The sequence below is a fragment of the Sparus aurata genome, chromosome 16 (genome assembly GCF_900880675.1).
Source record: "Sparus aurata chromosome 16, fSpaAur1.1, whole genome shotgun sequence".
Lineage (NCBI taxonomy): Eukaryota > Metazoa > Chordata > Actinopteri > Spariformes > Sparidae > Sparus > Sparus aurata.
In genome coordinates, this window is record NC_044202.1 from 27,766,710 (window position 1) to 27,786,142 (window position 19,433).

Here is a 19,433-nt window from a genome sequence, read left to right on the forward strand (position 1 = left end):
AGCGACAAAAAAGCATTGGAAAAATTTGCACCAAAGGAAATGAAAAGCTCAAAAATATTTTTGACAATGATTTCATTAAGTGTAATAACGAAATAACAGATGATTGTATGTGAAATACTCAAGTCCATCTACAAGACAATTCTTTAATGCAAACCTTTAATAAGGTTTCCCTCCTTTACAATGATTTGGAGATACCAAGCATTTCATAAGAACAATACTCAGACAAAAAGCAACTTCACACTGAAATAAGGTGTGCAAGGCAAAAACTAAAGGCAGAATTTTTGAGTTCTGAATAAACCTCTGCGGCATGAAGAATATGAGAGTTAGTAGAGCAAGTTTGATTGATAGTTATAAATATGACAAGGAGAGAATTTGTATTGCAGAGAGAAAAAGTTGCAAGATTTACAAGAAAGAAGTGGAACATTTAACATAAACATTTGAGGCAAACGAAGATCCACTAAAATAACTCTCCCTGTTATTCTGGAGATATTTATGACCCCACTGAGCTACAAAGATCTATTAATCAACAGTGGCGTTACTTCATCATCTCTTATCTTTTGATTAACACAAGACACGTCGGCCACCTTTATCACACTTGTTCCACAGTTATGGCATAAGGCTGAGAGGGCTATCACATGTATCAGGCTTATGACACATGTATCATGGCGTAATTAGTTTTGCACCAAGGCATCCTTAGGTGACAGTGTTAACCCATCCATCATTGCTTCTAATCATTCGTTGGTGGAGTGTGGGATGTAATTACAGAGTGCTAGGCAACGACAGGCTTCACAGGTAAAAATAGTCATGCAAGATCAGAGCATTCTGCATGTGTTTGGCGTGTAGGGTGTGTGCACAAGGTGTGTGTGCGTGTGGGTGGGGCGACATATTCCTGTGTGTATGTGTTTGCGTGTGTGTGTGTGTGTGTGTGTGTGTGTGTGACTGTGGGTGTGAGCTTCTGCATGCCTGCGTGTATTGTGGTAATGAGATCTAGTTAGTGATGCTCCAGAGTGTCTTATTAACAAATAATAACAGCACTCCTTTGTTTTTTACCTCTCCTCCCATCTATTATTCACACCTCACAGATTTACTCATGATTCATTTATAGGAGCATCTTGTGCAACCTAGAAACTAAATGTCACCCAAAACATCACTGTCAGGTGGTGTTGTGTGTATGAGCATGTACGCAGTGTTTCTGTGTATGAATTGTATCTTGTATCATGTGTGCATGTATAGTATCACTCACTGGAATTAAGTATGGAGCTATGTAAATATATCCTGCATTTAACAAACAGTACTTACAGCAACAATCCAACAATACTGCAACAAGACTTTAAAAAAATGTCTCTGCTTCAATCTAGCTCCACCTGTATATGCACACAGAAGTGCTTATGATAGAGTGCTATTGAAATAGATGAGTTGGATCTTGCAGGATCAGTTACGAGGGCTGTAGTGAGGCCATTCTGCCATTCAACCCCCCTGTTGTGAAATCAGCATGGCACCCTGTGTACTTTAGTTGGATTCTCTTTCTGCTGAAATTGCCATGTTGGAGAGAGGCACTCAGCTGGGAATGCTGCTCTACATGTGAAGTAGGTTGTGCATGTGTGAGGGCTTAGGAGATGTGCGTGTGGTTTGTATGTCTACATTTGTGTCAGTGCGCAGTGTGAGAGCCTATGTAGGTGTCAATGTACGTGTGAATGTGTTTGTGTGTCAGTGTGTTGCCCTTTGCCTCTCTCGCCTCTCTCTCTCCAGGTGAAGAGACTGTTCTGAAGGCTCTGGTCCTGTTTGAGCCCCTGGAAGCCAGGCTGGCTGCTCTCTGCCAAGATAGAAACCTACAGTAAACCATCCGTCTTAGCAGCAAACACAGTGGGTCATCAGACAGCAGCCACAAGTGGTTTGGAACCAGCAGTCAGCAATGCCCCTTCAGTGCAAATAATATGTGTCTCCACATCAACAAGCAATTTACAGTATTCTAATGACTATTAGAATATTGATCTCTATAAGTCTGACACAGTGTGTCAGTCAAGTGAGAAGATGCCAGATGCATAGAAGCCTAATCCAAAAACCCTGTTTTTTGACCATTTATAGACTACACAAATTATTGTATTAATAATGGACAGATTAATCGATAATGACAATAATAATAGTTTGTGGTAGCCCTACCTGATATATATAGAACTATGTGAAAGAAAATCATAATCTTATTATAATCTTATTATCAAGCAGAATTATATAAAAAAAAAAAATCATTTCAGAAAAGATGTCAAATTTAAAGGATACATCTGGTATTAATATATATTCTTCTTGTTGTCAACAAATCTCAACCCAACAATGTGTTGTTATGTCTTTTAATATTTTCTGTCTTTAGCACTCAGCCCCAAGCCTGTTGGTTCCTATTGAGAATAAAGCTTGGTGACGAGTACAAGAGTGGTTTGTCTGTGATTACGTTCAGCTTCTGATTAATCCATATTTGGTGTACTAGTCTAGAGAGTATTTCCTGCAGCAGGATGTTGTACTGTATGTGGGACTGACTGAAAATAAAATTCAGCGTCAGTTCATAGCAATAATAAACATGTCAGCCTGTAAAACAGTGTGGCTTTTTTAAATACATTTTGGAACAGTGGAACACTATGGCACAGAGGAATAATACATATTATGGTTTAGATACACATAAAATAAATGTAAGTGGGATAATTTATTTTCTAGTTTTGTTTTTTCTTTTCCATTACATTTGTTGACAAAAATGAACATACAGCACATCGCCAAATCTATACTATGGTTACACCAAACCATTTCTATAGAGCAACCACAGTAGATGTTGTCCATCAGTCATTTTCTGCCTTACAATATGTGCAGAACAAGGATCTGTCACTCTTCTAGCTCACTTCCTGCTGTTCCAGGAGCTCTTCTAAAGTAGATACCCAGAGACTCATTGTGCCACTCTGCTGGTTGCTTGCTGCTCTCATATCAGTCTGAGTGCTTTGAGAGCATGACATAGAAGAGAGAGCGGAGATGACTGTTTGTGTGTGTGTGTGTGTGTGTGTGTGTGTGTGTGTGTGTATGTGTGTGTGTGTGTGAGGAAGGGAGTAAATAGCATCCCAACTGTTGAGATGGCATTTAAGTGTCTCTCCCTTTGCACTCCAATAGTACTGCAGACCCATTACCTCAGTGCATTTGTTTGTGTGTCTACCAACATCTGTGTGTGTGTGTGTGTGTGTGTGAGTGGCTACAAATGTATTTCCGAGCCAGTCCTCCAATCATCTACATCCTCCCACGCAACTCACCCTCTACCTTTCTGTTCTGATCCTTTTCTCATTCATCATGCTTCCCTTTCTGTCCTCTTGCCAGAGGTCTTTGCTAAGGTGTAATTTAGCTCCTGCTGTTCTTTAATTTTTGTCTTAGTCAGCAGGGGCGTGGCTGGCCCCCTGACACCATGGATACAATCTGTCAATCATCTCCCCCAGCCAGGAAATTGTGTTCAAAGTGAGAGTAATTACTAAGTCTGCCCTGTGTGGTTTTGAATTGAACACCCTCTTGGTTTGGCATTGAGAGAAATATGTATTCAGAGGCAAGGCCAGGTGGATTTGTGAGGCTTTTATTGTTGATGAGAACAAGGTGAGGACTCCCCTCTGTTCACCTTTTGTCTTGTCTAATCTCTTTGCCTTTTCCTTTTTCTGTCCTCATTCCTCCATCCAGTTTCTAATGGTATGTTTTTGTGCAGTTGTACAAGCACTGTTCTTGTCAGAAGCAAAACCATTCACAAATTAGGCTTGGAGTTGTCAAGTGTCAAGTGTTGGAGGTCTGTGTTGTTTCTTGCTGTAAAAATCACACTGTTTATCTCCAATTGACCTACAATAATTCTATCCTCCAAATATAGTACCAACCCAAAAAGCCACACCTTGGTGTGCTGGCAGAAGCACAATGTAGAGGTGAAAGCATAAGACTGACAGAAAGCCTTCAAAACATAAACATGCTGGGTGAGGTATCTGTTGGAATTTCTTTTTGGTTAAGTCCTTGGAAAGCTAAAATTAAAACTGGTGAGCAGGAATGTTGCAGTGGTTCCTCTGCCTTCTCTCTCCTGGCTGAATTATTAAACCTACTTTAGAAAACATGTAAGTCCCTATCTTTCTGTTCCACAGAAAAATACAGGTTACCTTTCATTTCAGGAAACAGGAAACTCTGTTTGTAAGCATGTCATTGAATACATGTTTAATGTTAACGTTAATGGCCCTTCCATGAAACCTAAAGTTTTAATAGTAAACCACAAAAAACACAAGATGCCTTATGCCAACATTTGCATATAACTTCTTGTGTCAGTCCTGATGAATGTCAGCCACAGAACCTCACTTAATCACCTGTATTGATGTTAATGTTAATCAATCGATACTTATCTGCAATGCACTGCCAACCAAACCTTGTTACCACATCCAACACATAAATCACCCAATAACCTTTGTTTACGAGCAGATGAGACAGAATTAACATGATGTCCCTATCCTTCAGCTGAGCGATTCTACCATTGACCCTGCAACCTTTACGTAGGACAGTTTTTGTCATCATGTTACTTTAACTGACATGGGAACAGCTTCCTGTACAGTATGCAGAGTAAGTCTACTGTAGCCTTGGAATAATGAATGGAGAGAGTTTATATTAACTGTGCTTTTTTGATAAGTCGGTAGATTTGTGGAACTGTGTCATGGAAGTATGCCTTGATAAGGGTCAAGCTCATAGGTGAGTTGGGCCTTATTTCAACCAGAGCGGGCAAAAACACCAGTCCTCTGATTCATTTGAAGAAGGGTTGTGTATCTAAGGTGTGATGTGTGGACAACAGGTTCTGTTGAATGGAAGTAGTATTAACATTCACGTACTAGGTAGTGTAGTTAGTATGCTAGTTAGCAAGGTACGAAAAGAAATTGTGCTTTAATTAAAGCAGCTAAACACACTATTTAACTGATTTTTTACATGTTGGCTTAAAATATGTTTAAGCAAATTGTATCGCTCTCAGCCCATAAGGAAATTTAAATTCAAATTGTATCATGGGTCTAAAAGGTCCAATAAACAAATGCTGCTTAATCATAACTGTACTTTTAATTGATGGCAGCTTGAAGTGTAAGTGCACACACACACAGACACACAGTGACACAGCCACATTTACACACCCACTAGATAGCTGAGAACCTACCTTACCCACCTCACAGTATGCAGATGTCTGCAGAGTCTTATGGCATTTACAGGGCCTGTAATGGGTATTCAAACATTCAAAGACTGAATGTGAAGTGGAGAGAGAGGTGGAGGATACGGATTGTGTGCCTGTCTAAAAGCCGGGGTGGGGGTGGGGCAATTAACATATTAATGACCCCACCTTCCTACAGCTTCTGTTGGATAGTCCAAACACTTTGATAAGTATGCAAATGAGAGACGCACCATCTGAAGAGGGAATTAGCTCTGCCAGAGACTGTCGGGAGAAATGCAAGGGGTAGAGAGAAAGAGGAAGGAAGGAAAGGAGCTAAGAAGAGACAGAGTGTTTGGAAGAAAAAGGGAACTAAAAGGGGACAGGAAGGAAAAGAGGAGAGGAATGTCAAGATGAAGAAACAGAAGGAAGGAAATTAGGAGTGACCAAAGACAGACAGTGAGATAGAGAGAGGTCTCAGGCATGCTGATGAACTGATATCCTATGTTAATTTCAGTGGTCTTTAATTATCTGGTGTGCACAGTTGGTCTATGTGGGTGTGTGGGTATGTGTGTAGTACTGACAGAGAGAGAGGGAGAGAGAAAAAAAAAGGGAGAGAGAGAGAGAGAACGCTCTTGCTTTCCATTCTTGTGCTCTACAGCTCTCAGATCAATATGTCAGTGCCCATCAGCCCTGCAGTGATGTGCAGAATGGCTGCAGGGGATGGGGCCAGTGGGCATACAGGCTCGGCGGTGGCTGAGGTGGGCGGCTCAGGGTAACGACCCCGAGCAGACAAGGTCAAGTAATTATAACACAGACTGATCTTGCTCATTCTATCATGGAAGAGAATGGCAAGTAATAAGGATAAGGGAGAGCACCACGGAAAAGCAAGTGTTCAGTGTTGGTGAGACAAAGGGAATGAGAGAGAGACAGCGAGAGAGACATTATACAAATGAGTATGTATGGGTGTGTGTGTGTGTGCGTGTGTGTGTGTGTGTTGCACAGACACTTTGTGTGAACAGCCAGGACAGGGATTCACCGACACGCTCGTCACATTCCACAATTATGTTGAATAATTAAAACGTTTCATTAACTCGATCATTTCCTGTTCGACCATGTTTCAGCTCTGACACCGGCAATTAAAGCTGGGACCAGGACTGTACGCCTTTCTCATTCAGCCAGTTGGCGACAGAGGACAACCTTATGTCTTTTGTATGGGAACAGAAATCTGACAGGGAAAAAGAGGGGGCTTTAGCAGTTATCCCCCTTACTTAACTGTTCTCAACACTTCAGTGCAAAAGCACACTAGGACTGACAATGAAATCTACATGCTCAAGGTGAAATGGTGCAAATCTTAATTTGGTTTCCCTGGCTTTTTTATTAATGCAAATAAGGGAGTGATTAGTTTACCTCTGCCAGCCAGCCAGCCAGCCTTAAGCAATGAGACATTCACCTTGAAAATCTTTACATATTGATAGCTTTTACATAAAATACAATGTGTCTGATACATGTCATCAAATGAACAAATACCTTTTTCCTGTAAGCCAGACATCCATCACCTGACATAATGATAGATTCAGCACTGTTTTATGATTTGATACTATAAGCACTGCACTTGTTTAACTACACAACACCAACAACACAGAAATATCTTCATAAATCATGGTCTTTGTTTATAACCAGGGAAAATCTTAACTGTGCATAAACACCATAATTAGCAAAAGCCAGTGCTGTCCTAGTTACGTAAGACAGCTCTTTTTGTCTCTTGAAATGGGATTACTGCTGGAGAAGCCATTTATTTCCAGAAATGGGGGCGATTTTTATCCTAGTGCCTCTTCCATGTGGTCTCTGGCACAAAGCTATCCTCCCCTATTGAGCTCATGCGCAGTACTTATACACCCCAATAAACATGATTAGCATGGCAGACTGTAAATATGCAAATGACAAAAGAGATGTGGAGAGGAATGTTTATGCAGTGAGCTCTATGTCTAGCACAGCCCTGCCCCCACCTAGCACACTGTATGGAAGCCATGAGGAGGTTTATTGAGATGGGGTCTCTGTAACTGCTATCTTCATTTCATTTTTTTTCATAAAAAAGACTGCCACCACTTTCATGGTTAGCTCACTCTGACATATTCTCTGCCAAGGTTGTGAGAGTGGGACCAGAAAGTCTAGACCAGCGGTCCTTAATAGGTGGCCCCCGGGCCGCATCCGGCCCGCCGGCCTCCTGTTTGTGACCCCCGAACTGTTATTCCTTCACCATGTGTTTTGGTTGGGTCAGCACGTGTATACCAGGAATTGTTTCCATGCCAACTATACATAGACAGCTGGGTCACTCACTGCTGCGAGTGCAATTTTTAACTTTCACTTTCGTTTTCGGAGCAGTTTGCATCAGAGTCCTGCACAGGTCTTATTTCTGTTAACCTGCACCCGCCATAATTAAAACCGCATCCAACCCGTTTTCCGACAGTAGCACAAATTACATTCCGCACCCGAGCTGACCTGCTATAAATTGCTACCGACGCCCGACCTGCACCCGAAGAACAATTAGACGGACATAATTTTTTAAAATGAAAGTAAGCCAGCGTCGGGAATGGGAGTTCTGGGAGGGCGCAAGCACGCATGAGTGAGCTCATATATAAATGCTTCTTATTTTGAAATGCAGGCATATTTTTGTAGCTGTGTCGCTAATAATTTTTTTTTTTTTGCACATGACGCCTTGAATATGGCAATCGCAACACCAGACAAGCGCTTTCCAGGCGTCCGACCTGATCCGCACCCGTTTCCGACACAGTACATTATTTTTCACCCGTTTCATCCAAATTGTGCGGGTCAGCTGCGGGTACCCGAACCCGTGCAGGACTCTGGTTCACATATTTACATTTTGCCGGCTGTAGGAGCCTAGATTGCACGAAAATGGTGTGTTCCATGTTCACCGCTAAAAGAAAAGTGGTCAGTGAAAATCGGCAATTCAAAGAAGAATGGACTGAAAAAAATGCATTCATTCTCCCTCCAACCAGCACAAGACCCATGTGCTTAATATGCCAGGAGAAGCTGTGATGAAGATTTACAATTTGAAACGGCATTATGAGACGAGGCATAGGAATTTCGAAGAGACAATTCCTCAAAATTCAGAGGCAAGAACAACAAAAATATATGCACTGAAATCGTCATTTTAAGCTGCAAGCAGGATTCTTGTCACATCTATGACACAACAACAAAAAACAACAGAGTGCTCACTTAGAGTGGTGTGGATTTTGGGTAAGCACAAGAAGCCGTTCTCAGATGCAGAAATAATAAAATAATGCATGACTGAAGTGATGGACACAATGTTTGAAGGCAAACAAAAAGAGGAAATATTCAACTATGTATTTAAATTTGTCAAAATGGAAATGACATTTTATTTTAGTTCGTATTTTTGTTGTTGTCTTGAATGAAAAGGACATTTTGTTTCGAATATTACAGTGTTATTGCATGTGGCCTGACCGACCTCAATACATGGACCTTTGAGTCATTGAAAAAAATCTTTGTGGCCCTTTAAGATTTGTATTTGAGTACCCCTGGTCTAGACTGTCATTGATTCAGGCCCTCTCACTATTTCTCAATATGCTGGATTCTGTTGTTTAGATTAGATAACTCAGATGAGTCATACATGCCTCTATTTGTGACTTTGTTTTCTTGGGTATAACTAGACTGTATTGTAAGTATTGTTGACAAGCTGTCAATGCAACCACCATCTTGTCGAGTTTTGCTTCTTGTACGAATGTCCCCTGCCTCTAATTCATTCATGCTGCTGCTTTGCACACGCCCTCCACTTCCCATCACTGCCCAGTCCAGATTCACAAGCTTCATCAGCTTCATAATTTGTTTCGTCCCCCTATCTATATCACCTATATGTCTCAAAAGAGTCATCAACCACCACCACCAGTGTCTGGGCTCCTTTGGGGGATTCTTCTGCTGCTGCTTAGGGCAGATGCATTTCCATCACAAAATCTCCTCATATAGTCTAAGTGCCAAAGGCTTTCTGACAAGTATCACTATCACTTATCATCTGCTGTAATATATCACATATCGTCTGCTGATAGATAAACATACAGTAGATACATGCAATAAACTCTTTCTTAACTTCCTTCACTAGCCTCTCCTGATTGAAACAAAGATATTGATATATCAGTGAAAAGCTATTATCAGCCAAATAATGTACAAGTCTGTATGATTTATAAGGCCAATATATACATATGATAAATATGATAAAAGTAGATTTCATTTATATTAATACCTAAATGACAAACCTCCTTTACAATGTCCATAATTACATATTTTTTGTTCCATTGGTCCAGTAACAAACGTTTTGCTTAATTAATTTGCTCTAACAACTAAAAATTGCTCTAAAAAACTCAAATTGAATTTCTTGTTTAAGTGTACTGATCTTAAAGTCCGTGTAAAGCAGAAATAAATTTGTGTTATGAGTTTGTCACACCACAGAAGCATGTGTCATTGACCACTGAGCCAAATTTGAAAGATTAAAAAAATTGCCAAGTATATAAAATTAGGTCTCAAAATCATGGAAAAACAAGCACTTCTCTCTGCTGTGAAACGCTGGGGGCGTGTCAGTTAGAGGCGCTGGAACCACGCCCACGTGGGGAGGGGAGCCTCCTCCGTGTACTGTACAAGGACGTAACCTACAGTAACAATGGAAGCTAGCAGTGTCATCGGAGGACCCAGCCCGACCTGTTTGAGCCATCAGAGCCAGAAACTGACTCTGAGTCAGACACTGATAGTGCTGAGCCTTGTTCCTCACAGTCCATGTTTTACATTACACACACACGTAGAACCCCAGTCTACATATAATTCCTTGTCATAGCTATAAAATATTACCTGTGGATTATCATTGTGCTGTCAGATGGACTCAGCTCAGGGAATGAGGCCAAATTATGTCATGATTAAACGCAATAACATTTGCTAACATTACATGGGCATGACAGTATGCATGATGTAAAATCACTTTCAGGTTTTGCACCTTCAGCAAAATGCATTTAATTGCCCAAATGTACAATATTTATAACATACATAAACACACACTCACACTTAGAACTTAGATCTGGCCCAAAAAAAATCAAGCCCGAGCCGAGCCGAGCCGAGCCCGTGCAGTGATGCCGGCAACGCGTTACTCTAATCTGATCACTCTTTTCAGTGAGGAGTAATCTAACGCGGTAATATTTCCAAACCACTAATCAGATTAAAGTTATTTATTCAAATCACTGTGCGTTACTATCATTTTTGTCATTTTCTTAGTGAAAATATATATTTTTGCTTTCTTTGTGCGTCTCGGGGAGTGACATCACGAGGACACTCACTCACGTGTAAAACCACGCAGCCGCACAAACAACATGGAGGGAGGAGAGAGATGCACCTTTTGTGGCTGGAAATACAGTCATTATTTTGAGTTATTAAAAAAACACACACACACACACATACACACAAATGCTTGATCAAGGGCCGGCACGACCCGGCCTGAGGATAATGACGGGAAATATCGGCCCGACCCGGCCCTCGGTCCTGTTCGGGTCAGGGTCGGGCTCGGGCAGAGAATCTAAACTCTACATACACTCTCTGGCGGGCACGTAATGCCGGATGAGAGACCTGTCGTCGGCGAGACGTTCGTAGGCGGCCTCATAATGCCGGTGGTGGAGATGACAGCATGCGCTGTCGGCGGGACGGGAGGATGCAAGCCGGGGACGGAGAGGGTCGGTTCAGCCCCACTGACCAGCGTCAGCGGACTCTTCAGCTATCCAGACTTTACCTGGTGACAGTTGCTGTAACTATCGGGGGTAAAGTGGACACTGCAGAGATGGGTGATGGTGGTGATGTTTAACTCTCCACAGTAGCTAGTCTTGACAAAATCGATTCACCGTTTCCTTACTTTGTCGTCCGTAGGAAACTTAGATAAGCTAACAGCGCATTACCCTGCACACTGTGGCATCCAGGAAAGATGCACGAGCAACATGGAGGAGACATGACTGGTTAGCTGACTGGTTGACTGGTTAGCTAGCTGCAAACTTTTCTAAGAGATGCTATCCAAGACTCGAGAGCGAGCGGAAAAACCACCGAAGCTAATGCGCTGAATGTATTTATACCGCTTCCACAGCAGGGCCAGGTTTATGCAAATCATGGCCGCGTTACGTAACGCGGCCATCATTTCTGACCCGCCCATTAAATCCCGAACACAGAAATGTTGAAACACAGTTTGTGAGCCTATCTCCAAAATTAAATTCTAAATGGTTGAATGGCTTGTTACATGTTTTAAGGAAATATATTTATGACCTTTTTAATGTGTTTAGAAGAAAATGGCTGAATTTGCTTTACACGGACTTTAATAGTATTTCAAACATGCACAGGTTATTACGTCTTAATTGTTACATGCTAACTCATTATGATACCTTCTCAACAAGTTATATTCTCACCATGACCATCTTAACACTATTCTGATGGACCTTTTTTTAAAAGAAAACTGAATTTGTATCTAATTGTTCATTTATAAGTTAATTTTAACCAGTCAGGATCCAGCTAGTGCCAAATCAACGGTTAGATCAAGCTAATGCTATTCTCGTGTATGAAGAACGATGCCCAAAGATTCCTGCTGAGCCCTTTGATGCTGTAGTGAGAGTAGTTCAATGTCTGTGATAGGCAGCATCATCTTCATAACCACAATCACACACCTGCTTTCTTAACAGACCACCTAAAAAGATCTCTATCATTTGATATTTATATAATCTGCATTCCCCCATTCCCTGTTTGTGTGTGTGTTTACTGTATGTGATGAAAACTTAACATGCAAGTAGGGTATGCGCATAAAAATCCACATACAAACATAACAGTAGCAGCCTATCTGGTGCAGCCCAGACAGCTCAATGCAAAGTCAAGGCTGTTCGTCCTGAAGACTATCAGCTCTCCAGGGGAAGAGGCCATCTAGCAGCATTATTGACATTATAGATGCCCCAGCCTGGAGATAGGCTTCACATCGATCCCCTGATTAATTACTATCTGCAGGCAGCAGCAGACTGGGGGGGTACGAGAGAGGGAGGTGAAAAATTTGAGAAAATAGGGAAAGAGTGAAAATGTGTTTGTGTGTTGGGGGGTGGAGGAGCGGCACTGGGGAGAGAGAGGAGAGAAAGTACACCTTGTACTATCTATGATTATCACCCTACGCAGTAATCTTCTAGGTGGAATATTATTTATTGATATATAGGTTGGCAGGAGCCCTTATCTTAGCTGCAACCACCCCCTAACACACAGCCAAGGACAAAATTACATTTATACATTACAGGGCTGGAAACAACTTACAAAGACAAGTAGAGGTCACCAAAATACCCACCCTTGAATTACTAGAGGTTACTGCAAACTGTACACTCAGTCAATCATATTGAAAATAATAAGAAATAAAAATTAATAAGTAAACATATATATGTTAAAACTAGGGCTGTCAAAGTTAACGCATTAATAACTTGTTAACGCAACATCCTCTTAACGCCGTTAATTTTTTTAACGCGCGATTAACGCTCGGTATTAAAAAAAAGAAAAAAAGAAACGCGCATTGTTTGATTTATGGCCGTCGATGGCACCTGTAGTCTTGATCCAGAGTGTGGCAGAAGAATAAGAAAGGGAATCAGAAGAAGAAGAAGCAGGGTTGGCGTTCGGGAAAAACACGGTGGACTGAAAAGCGAAAGTGAAAGGAAAAGGAGAAAGGACTTATGAACAGCAAATTCACTTTCACTGCCAGATGGTTCTGTCTATAGGACAAAAGTTATCTGCACGTACTGTCGACATGAAATGAGTTACCATTGAAGTACGTTGAGTCTCAAATATCATTTGCAAGCCAAACACATGGCAGATGCAGAGAGCCCACCGCCCCCCTCCTTGCCAAAAGCAGACATCACCATGTTTTGATCCTATTTAGGGTGAGGGGATATTTTTTGAGCCTTTTATTTTCCTGATTGATTTCAAGTGTTGAGTAAACATTTTCATAAGGCAAGCATATTTGCCCTTTCTTATGTTGCTAAAAGTATTAAGAAAATGAAAAAAATACATTAAGGTACATTTAGAACAGAAAAAATGTGCCAAAAAAATTGCGATTAATCGCTAGTTAACTATGGACAAAATGCGATTAATCGCGATTAAAAAAATGTATCGTTTGACAGCCCTTGTTAAAACTAATTCTAGCCTCTGTGTAAATGGTTAACTTTACAATCAGTACTGGTACTATTCCAGACAGGAAGGCTGAGTGGGAAACATTAATGAACTCCAGTCAAATCCTCTGGGTTTACAGTCCTCACAAGAGATGGTGTTCAGCTTAAGTCAATAAACTGTTAGAATGTATCAGAAAGTATCAGAGCTCCATTAAGGCCAATGTTTTGGAGTGGCTAGTTCATTTAAATGGCAACTAGCAAAGCAAAGTAACCCCAACCTTTGAAATTGGTATTGTGAATAATTTTGGTCCTTATAGTGTCTTTGATGGCTGCCACCTAAATGTTGATCATTTGAGTTGGACTGCATTTGCATTTTTTAAGCCGAGTCATTGCTGGCAGAGAAAACCGAGTTTTGTCTCAAAATTATCAGGCTAGAAAACTAACTGGAAAAATTTAAGTGATGTGGGAAAACATTCTGTTCACCACTCCAATGCATTCAGCACCAATGCTAAATGCTAGCAAAGTCGATAAAACATCTTTTGAACTACAGTAGGTTGTAAGTAGAGGTCACTGAACTCTGCCCAGGATACCTATTGTATATTTCTTTGACTGAGCGGAAATCTGATGTTTCTTATAACCAATGATGAACAGACACTAAAGTGTCTTTCAGATGAGTATGTACAGGTTTTTTTTTCTACGAGTATGACACTGACCAAGGCTCTTGCCCTCTACAACCTACCCAGCATTTATATTTTGGAAGCAAAATGGAGACATCCAACCTTAAACATTGTTATGAATTCACTTGAGTATTGTGTGCAAAGTTTCGTTTTAAGCAGTGTGGTTTGTGACTTACTGACATACGTGCTAGCCATAGCTATATGTGTTTGCTGCTAAGATTGTTCTGCACTACAAGCCCATGTACTCAACTTAACCTGATTAGACCCAGCTGTCACTGGTATCAGCTCCACACACAACACACCTAGCCCTCAACTTTTCCTGTACATGCCAAACTACTGCCTGTATGCTGAAGAGTACCAAGGGATCAATTGGGGGCTTCAGGGCTTACCAAATCCACTTATGTAACTGAGTCAGACAGTACATTCACTAGCCTGTGGATACTACTGCTGCTGCCTGCTGAGAATAGCAAGAATCACTGGTGCTGTTTGGTTGATGGTTAGACAGTAGATAGTAAACAGTGTAGTTGAGATATAGTTAAGTGTTTCTTATTGCTGAGAGTTGTTAGATGATTTCAATGATTTAAATAGATTTTTGATTATATAATCTGCATAGCATTTTTGAAGGATGATGCAGTATACATTTCTATATGTTACATTCAATTACTTCACATGTTCTAGGTTTGCTTCCTGAACTAATTTCTCAGTTACTCAATTCTTTCACCAAACCATCCCAGTCATCAGTCCAACCATTCATGAATATGCAACCAACCTTTGAGTAATTCTACAGATGAACTGCAGACATAAGCTTAATCTTTTACTCATTTTTGCATTCCTAAAAAAGACAACAATTTAAAAAAAAAATTTAATGGAAAGAAATTTCTCCAGTGAAGAAAACCTCCAAATTTGAAATAATGATGTATTCTACCTCTTACCCATTCAATTCACTAAGCAAGAACTTAAAGGCTGTTGGAGAAGTAAGAGAGAAATAGTTGCTCTGCATGGGTAATAAATTGATAATTGGCTATCATGCAAAATATCATCAAGTACATGAGACAAAAACAGAATTATTTAGCTTGTCTAGTTGTAACATTAAAAGAGGAAAATGGGAGAAAAGCCTCTTTTTTAATATTTAATATAAGGAAATTGTATTAACTAAGTGGAGAAATAATTTAGTGCTTATTGTTTCAGTTCTTCTGTTATAATCTTTGACACTTAACAAAGACAGCAAGGGAGACAGTAAGAAATTCACACTAGAAAACAGATAGGAAGAGAGAAAGTCAACTATCCATAAGGATCTCTTCATGGCTGAAGACACAGCAAAATAGAGAAGGAAAGCAAGAAGTACCGAAGGAAGAGGAGGGAAAGTCAAAGAACTGGCGTCAAAGCACATTTTGTGGCTGCTGATGTGAGTGTAGTGATCAAACAGCAGAGGAAAGGCTGGAATGTCTCTGGTCAGTATTAAGGTGACAGTTGATCCAGGCAATGTTTGCCGATCTCTACCTCAGCACTAAGACAACAGGCCAATTTGGTGTGTGTGCTTTTGTGTGTGTGTGTGTGTGTCCGTTTGTGCATTTCTATTTGTGCTGTTTTTGTGTGTGCTTGTGTACCAGTACCATGCACTTTTTCAATTCCACTGACCTGAAAAGCTCTGTTAATGCCGGGTCCACAGGCACTGAGGGAGAGAGAGAGAGAGAGAGAGACAGAGAGTCGTGAATGCTGTGCCACGGTGCAGCTCACTTTTTTATATATTTTTTAAAGAGCAGAATTCATTTAGTCTTCATTTTCAATATTAAACAACAGTTAAAAAACAGAATATAAATAAATAATGCAAAATATGGGTTTTGGGATATACAGTCAGTGTGTTTTTTTTTTTTGTTCATTTGTTCAGTGTAATTTTTGTTTTTGAGTTGTATTGTTTAGACAATGTTACACTCTGGTTGAATATCCGTAGCTGAATGACCAAATCCTTATCCCATCCTAAGTATGTAAAATAACATGTTTGTGTTGTGTGTCAATAAACCTTGCTGGGAAATTTAGGGAAATTGTAAAATTAGCACATACTATGACTCACACAATTGCAGTGGTGACATAATGTATAATCAACAAGCTTCATCAAAAATGGAGATTTTGGTTAATAAGTAATAAACATTTGAATTACAAAAACAAAACCTAATACCTAAATGACCGGACTGTGTTGTGTCTGAAATCCTCCCTTATTTCCTGTATAGAGCAATGTATTTATCATCCACTAATTCATTTGAGTGTCTGTATTGTAGTACGGAATGTATCAGCTTGAAAGAACTTTAGAAAATAGACCCTTTTCACAGCAGACAATTTAACTTCAAAACAGGAAAAGCATAGGTGGAACATTATTGATGGCTGAATTTAATGCTGGTGAGCCAGTCATAGTACTCTTGTGTTGTGAATGCTATTTCAGTGAAAAGGCTTACTGGGACACTTAATGGAATGGAGCCATTATTAATGCTACTTGTTACAGGGGTGCTTTATTCTGCTTTGACAAATAGAAAATCTGCTTTGAAAGTCTGTATTCCCACATTGAAAAATAATATATAAATACTTTCTGCTAAGAATCACACAATACAAGGTCTTGTTTTATAAATATACATTTTAGCAGATTTGCCATTTGGAAGTGCCTGAAAATTAAATTTGCCACCGACACAGCCATGACACATTTGGACACGCGGAGGACACATGTAACTCAATTAAACAAGGGCCTTGTGGTCATAGACTTCACTACACAGCTTACAAAGTGTTTGATCCACTTGATGTAGGACATTGGTCACCACCATGTTCTTTGTTCAGTCAAAGATGTTTGATACTTTCTAAAGTTAGAGGATATAAAATATGCATCAAGAGGGTCACCTAATGGTGCAAATGCATTACTGTCATGGGGTCATGTGCACTAGAAGATTTGTAATGTCGTCAAATGCTTCCTCACGCTAAAGGAATGCAAATGTTTCCCTTCAATATTCAGTGTTAAACTGAATGCAGAACACACTGGATGGCTACTGAGCTCCTTCTTCATGCTGGTTTACATGTCAATCAGAAACAACTGTGAACAGCAGCAGCCGTGTGCTAAAGTCTTTGGCTGTTCTGTATCCTTCACACACTAAACACAGCGGATCCCTCACAGCTCTATTACACAGGTAAAAAACAGTCTCTGTTTCAAATTACAGCATCACTGAAACGCATGTTATATCTATTAACCAGTGTATAACTGTTATTAATGAACACATCTGCTCTGGAGTCTTTTAATGTAACATGCTCGAGGATGATCCTAGTTTTGAAAACTGGGTCCTTAGTTGATTTGTCACTGAACTATGTTGCTATGAACCGATCAAAATCGGTCGAAATTCAAACAGATCTGCATGTAGCACTTCTGTGAACACTGGGGCAGGCAGCCCCTGCCTCTTTGTTTGTTCTGTGATTCATGGAATCGCCAACATGTAGCTGCTGGTTAAAGAGTTAATACTGACAACAGATAAATATTCTGTGTTCTGAAGTTTTTACAAAATGTGTGTCAGGTGTGAGAACAACACACCTAGACACGAATAGGAGCCAGATCAGCAACATTGACTGTAAGTGCTTTATTTTTATGTGTGTGTTTTTAGGGTTCGACCTACCTAGTTGCTACCCCCACTGTCTTACTAAACATTTCACCCTTGGTTAGGTGGTTATTTTTAGTGATATAAGAAAGTTTTATTAGCACTTCTTGGAAGAAAATTTAAAAAAGACTATAGTTGATTTGAGTTACCTATTGTTTTTTCAGTATTTCAAAGAGTTCAATAATTTGTACTATGTATAGTTTTGTTGGATTAGATGTCACTGTGGTAGATATTTCATTTTGAACAAACCTCTTAAAATATGCACTTTGTGATTCTATGTCTGTGAGATATATCAAAGAGAGTCAGAGGAAGAGAGAGAGAGAGCAGTGAGAAAAGGTAACTCAACTGTGACACCCTGGGATTTGTGCAGTGGTGTGTGTGCAGTATATGCGTCCATGTGTATGCATTTGTGCTGGGGGAGTGAAGGTCACCCTAAACTGTAGTGCTAATGTGTGTGTATCCATGCCGATACCTTTGGAGCGTGTGCGATGGCGCTTATCATCTGCATCCACCTCCATCTGCAAAGAGGGCACAAGCAAGCTGTTAAACACAACAGACAGCATTGCAAAAATTATCTTTAACTTGGATACATGTTCATGATCAGAGTACTTATTCTCCTTGTGAAACATTCGATTCACACCTGATGTTTGCATCACTTAGTTGTAACATTTCATGTACTGTACTGTAGATAACTGACTGACAGTTCAGTCTGCAATCAAATAATTCAAAGACATCTGTACTGTTCAATTCATATGAATGCATTTATAAAAAGAAATCTCTTCAACCAAAAGCCAGTACTTAGTGTCACACTGGTTATAAAGGTTTGATGTCAGAAGTGGAAAAAACAATTTAAAGCAAATAACTCAAAACCAATGAAAATTATGCAAATTGAGGACTTGTTTTTAAATGACCATACATTTAATTTTCATGATACATATTAATTAACATTTTGAAATGATGCAATACATAATTCCTGAACTATTCATTTCTCAATACTCCATTCATCCACCAATCCATCCTAGTCATCAGTCCAACCATTCATGAATATGCAACTACTATTCGGTAATTCTACAGATGACCTGCAGACATAAGACCATCCAATATTAACTTGTATGGTTTCCATTCATACACTCTCAGTATTTGGCCTTTTAATCTCTTGATATGCATTATCTTCCCTTCCACCTCTCTTTCATGTCATGTCAGACCAACATATCCCTGCAAAGATAGGTCTATCCCCTCACCAACAAATCATAAATTGTTCAGGTGACTTAACACCTGTGTATGTCACTGTTATTTCCAGATGTCTGTAAATATTTGTACTCTGGACTACAATGGGGACTGTGGCTCTGTTTAGAGGTCTCTTTTTATTAAATATAAATTATCAACACCACATAAGTGTACACTTACTATACTGTAGAGGCCCTCAGCCCTAATGGTGGGTTTTTTATGAATGCCCATAAATGTTACAACAGGAGAAAAACAAAATGATGAAAGGCAAGGATACCTTGTAAATCTTATTAGCATAGCAGAAAAGGAACAAACTGGAGTATTTTGGAGAGGGTGACCTAAACTTTCTATATATAGTATGAATAAATATACGCTACATGACGCGTAATTGTTGTATCCACAGCAATAGAAAAGAAATCCTTCCTTGGGAAAAATAGAAAAGGACAAAGGAAAACAACAATTTATCAATCCAATTCCCCTTCTCTCACCTTTCGGCCCTCATTCAAATAGAGACTTAGTATAGGGCACTGTTATTGTGGTTATACATGTG

The 19,433-nt window shown here is 39.9% G+C and overlaps 1 protein-coding gene across 13 annotated transcripts in view; it reads right to left on the reverse strand.

Annotated features, from left to right (window-relative positions):
• myt1lb (myelin transcription factor 1-like, b) overlaps positions 1–19,433 on the reverse strand; it is a 117,277-nt gene that overhangs the window by 54,843 nt on the left and 43,001 nt on the right. For 12 of the 13 annotated variants that reach the window (XM_030443330.1, XM_030443331.1, XM_030443341.1 and 9 more), the window contains 2 exons: positions 18,129–18,174; positions 15,669–15,702 (listed from right to left, as the gene is read on the reverse strand). The exons of the other annotated variant lie outside the window; for it this stretch is intronic. In XM_030443330.1, the coding sequence (XP_030299190.1) occupies positions 15,669–15,702; positions 18,129–18,174 (80 nt within the window). The remainder of the gene's footprint in view (positions 1–15,668; positions 15,703–18,128; positions 18,175–19,433) is intronic. 13 annotated transcript variants of the gene reach the window in all.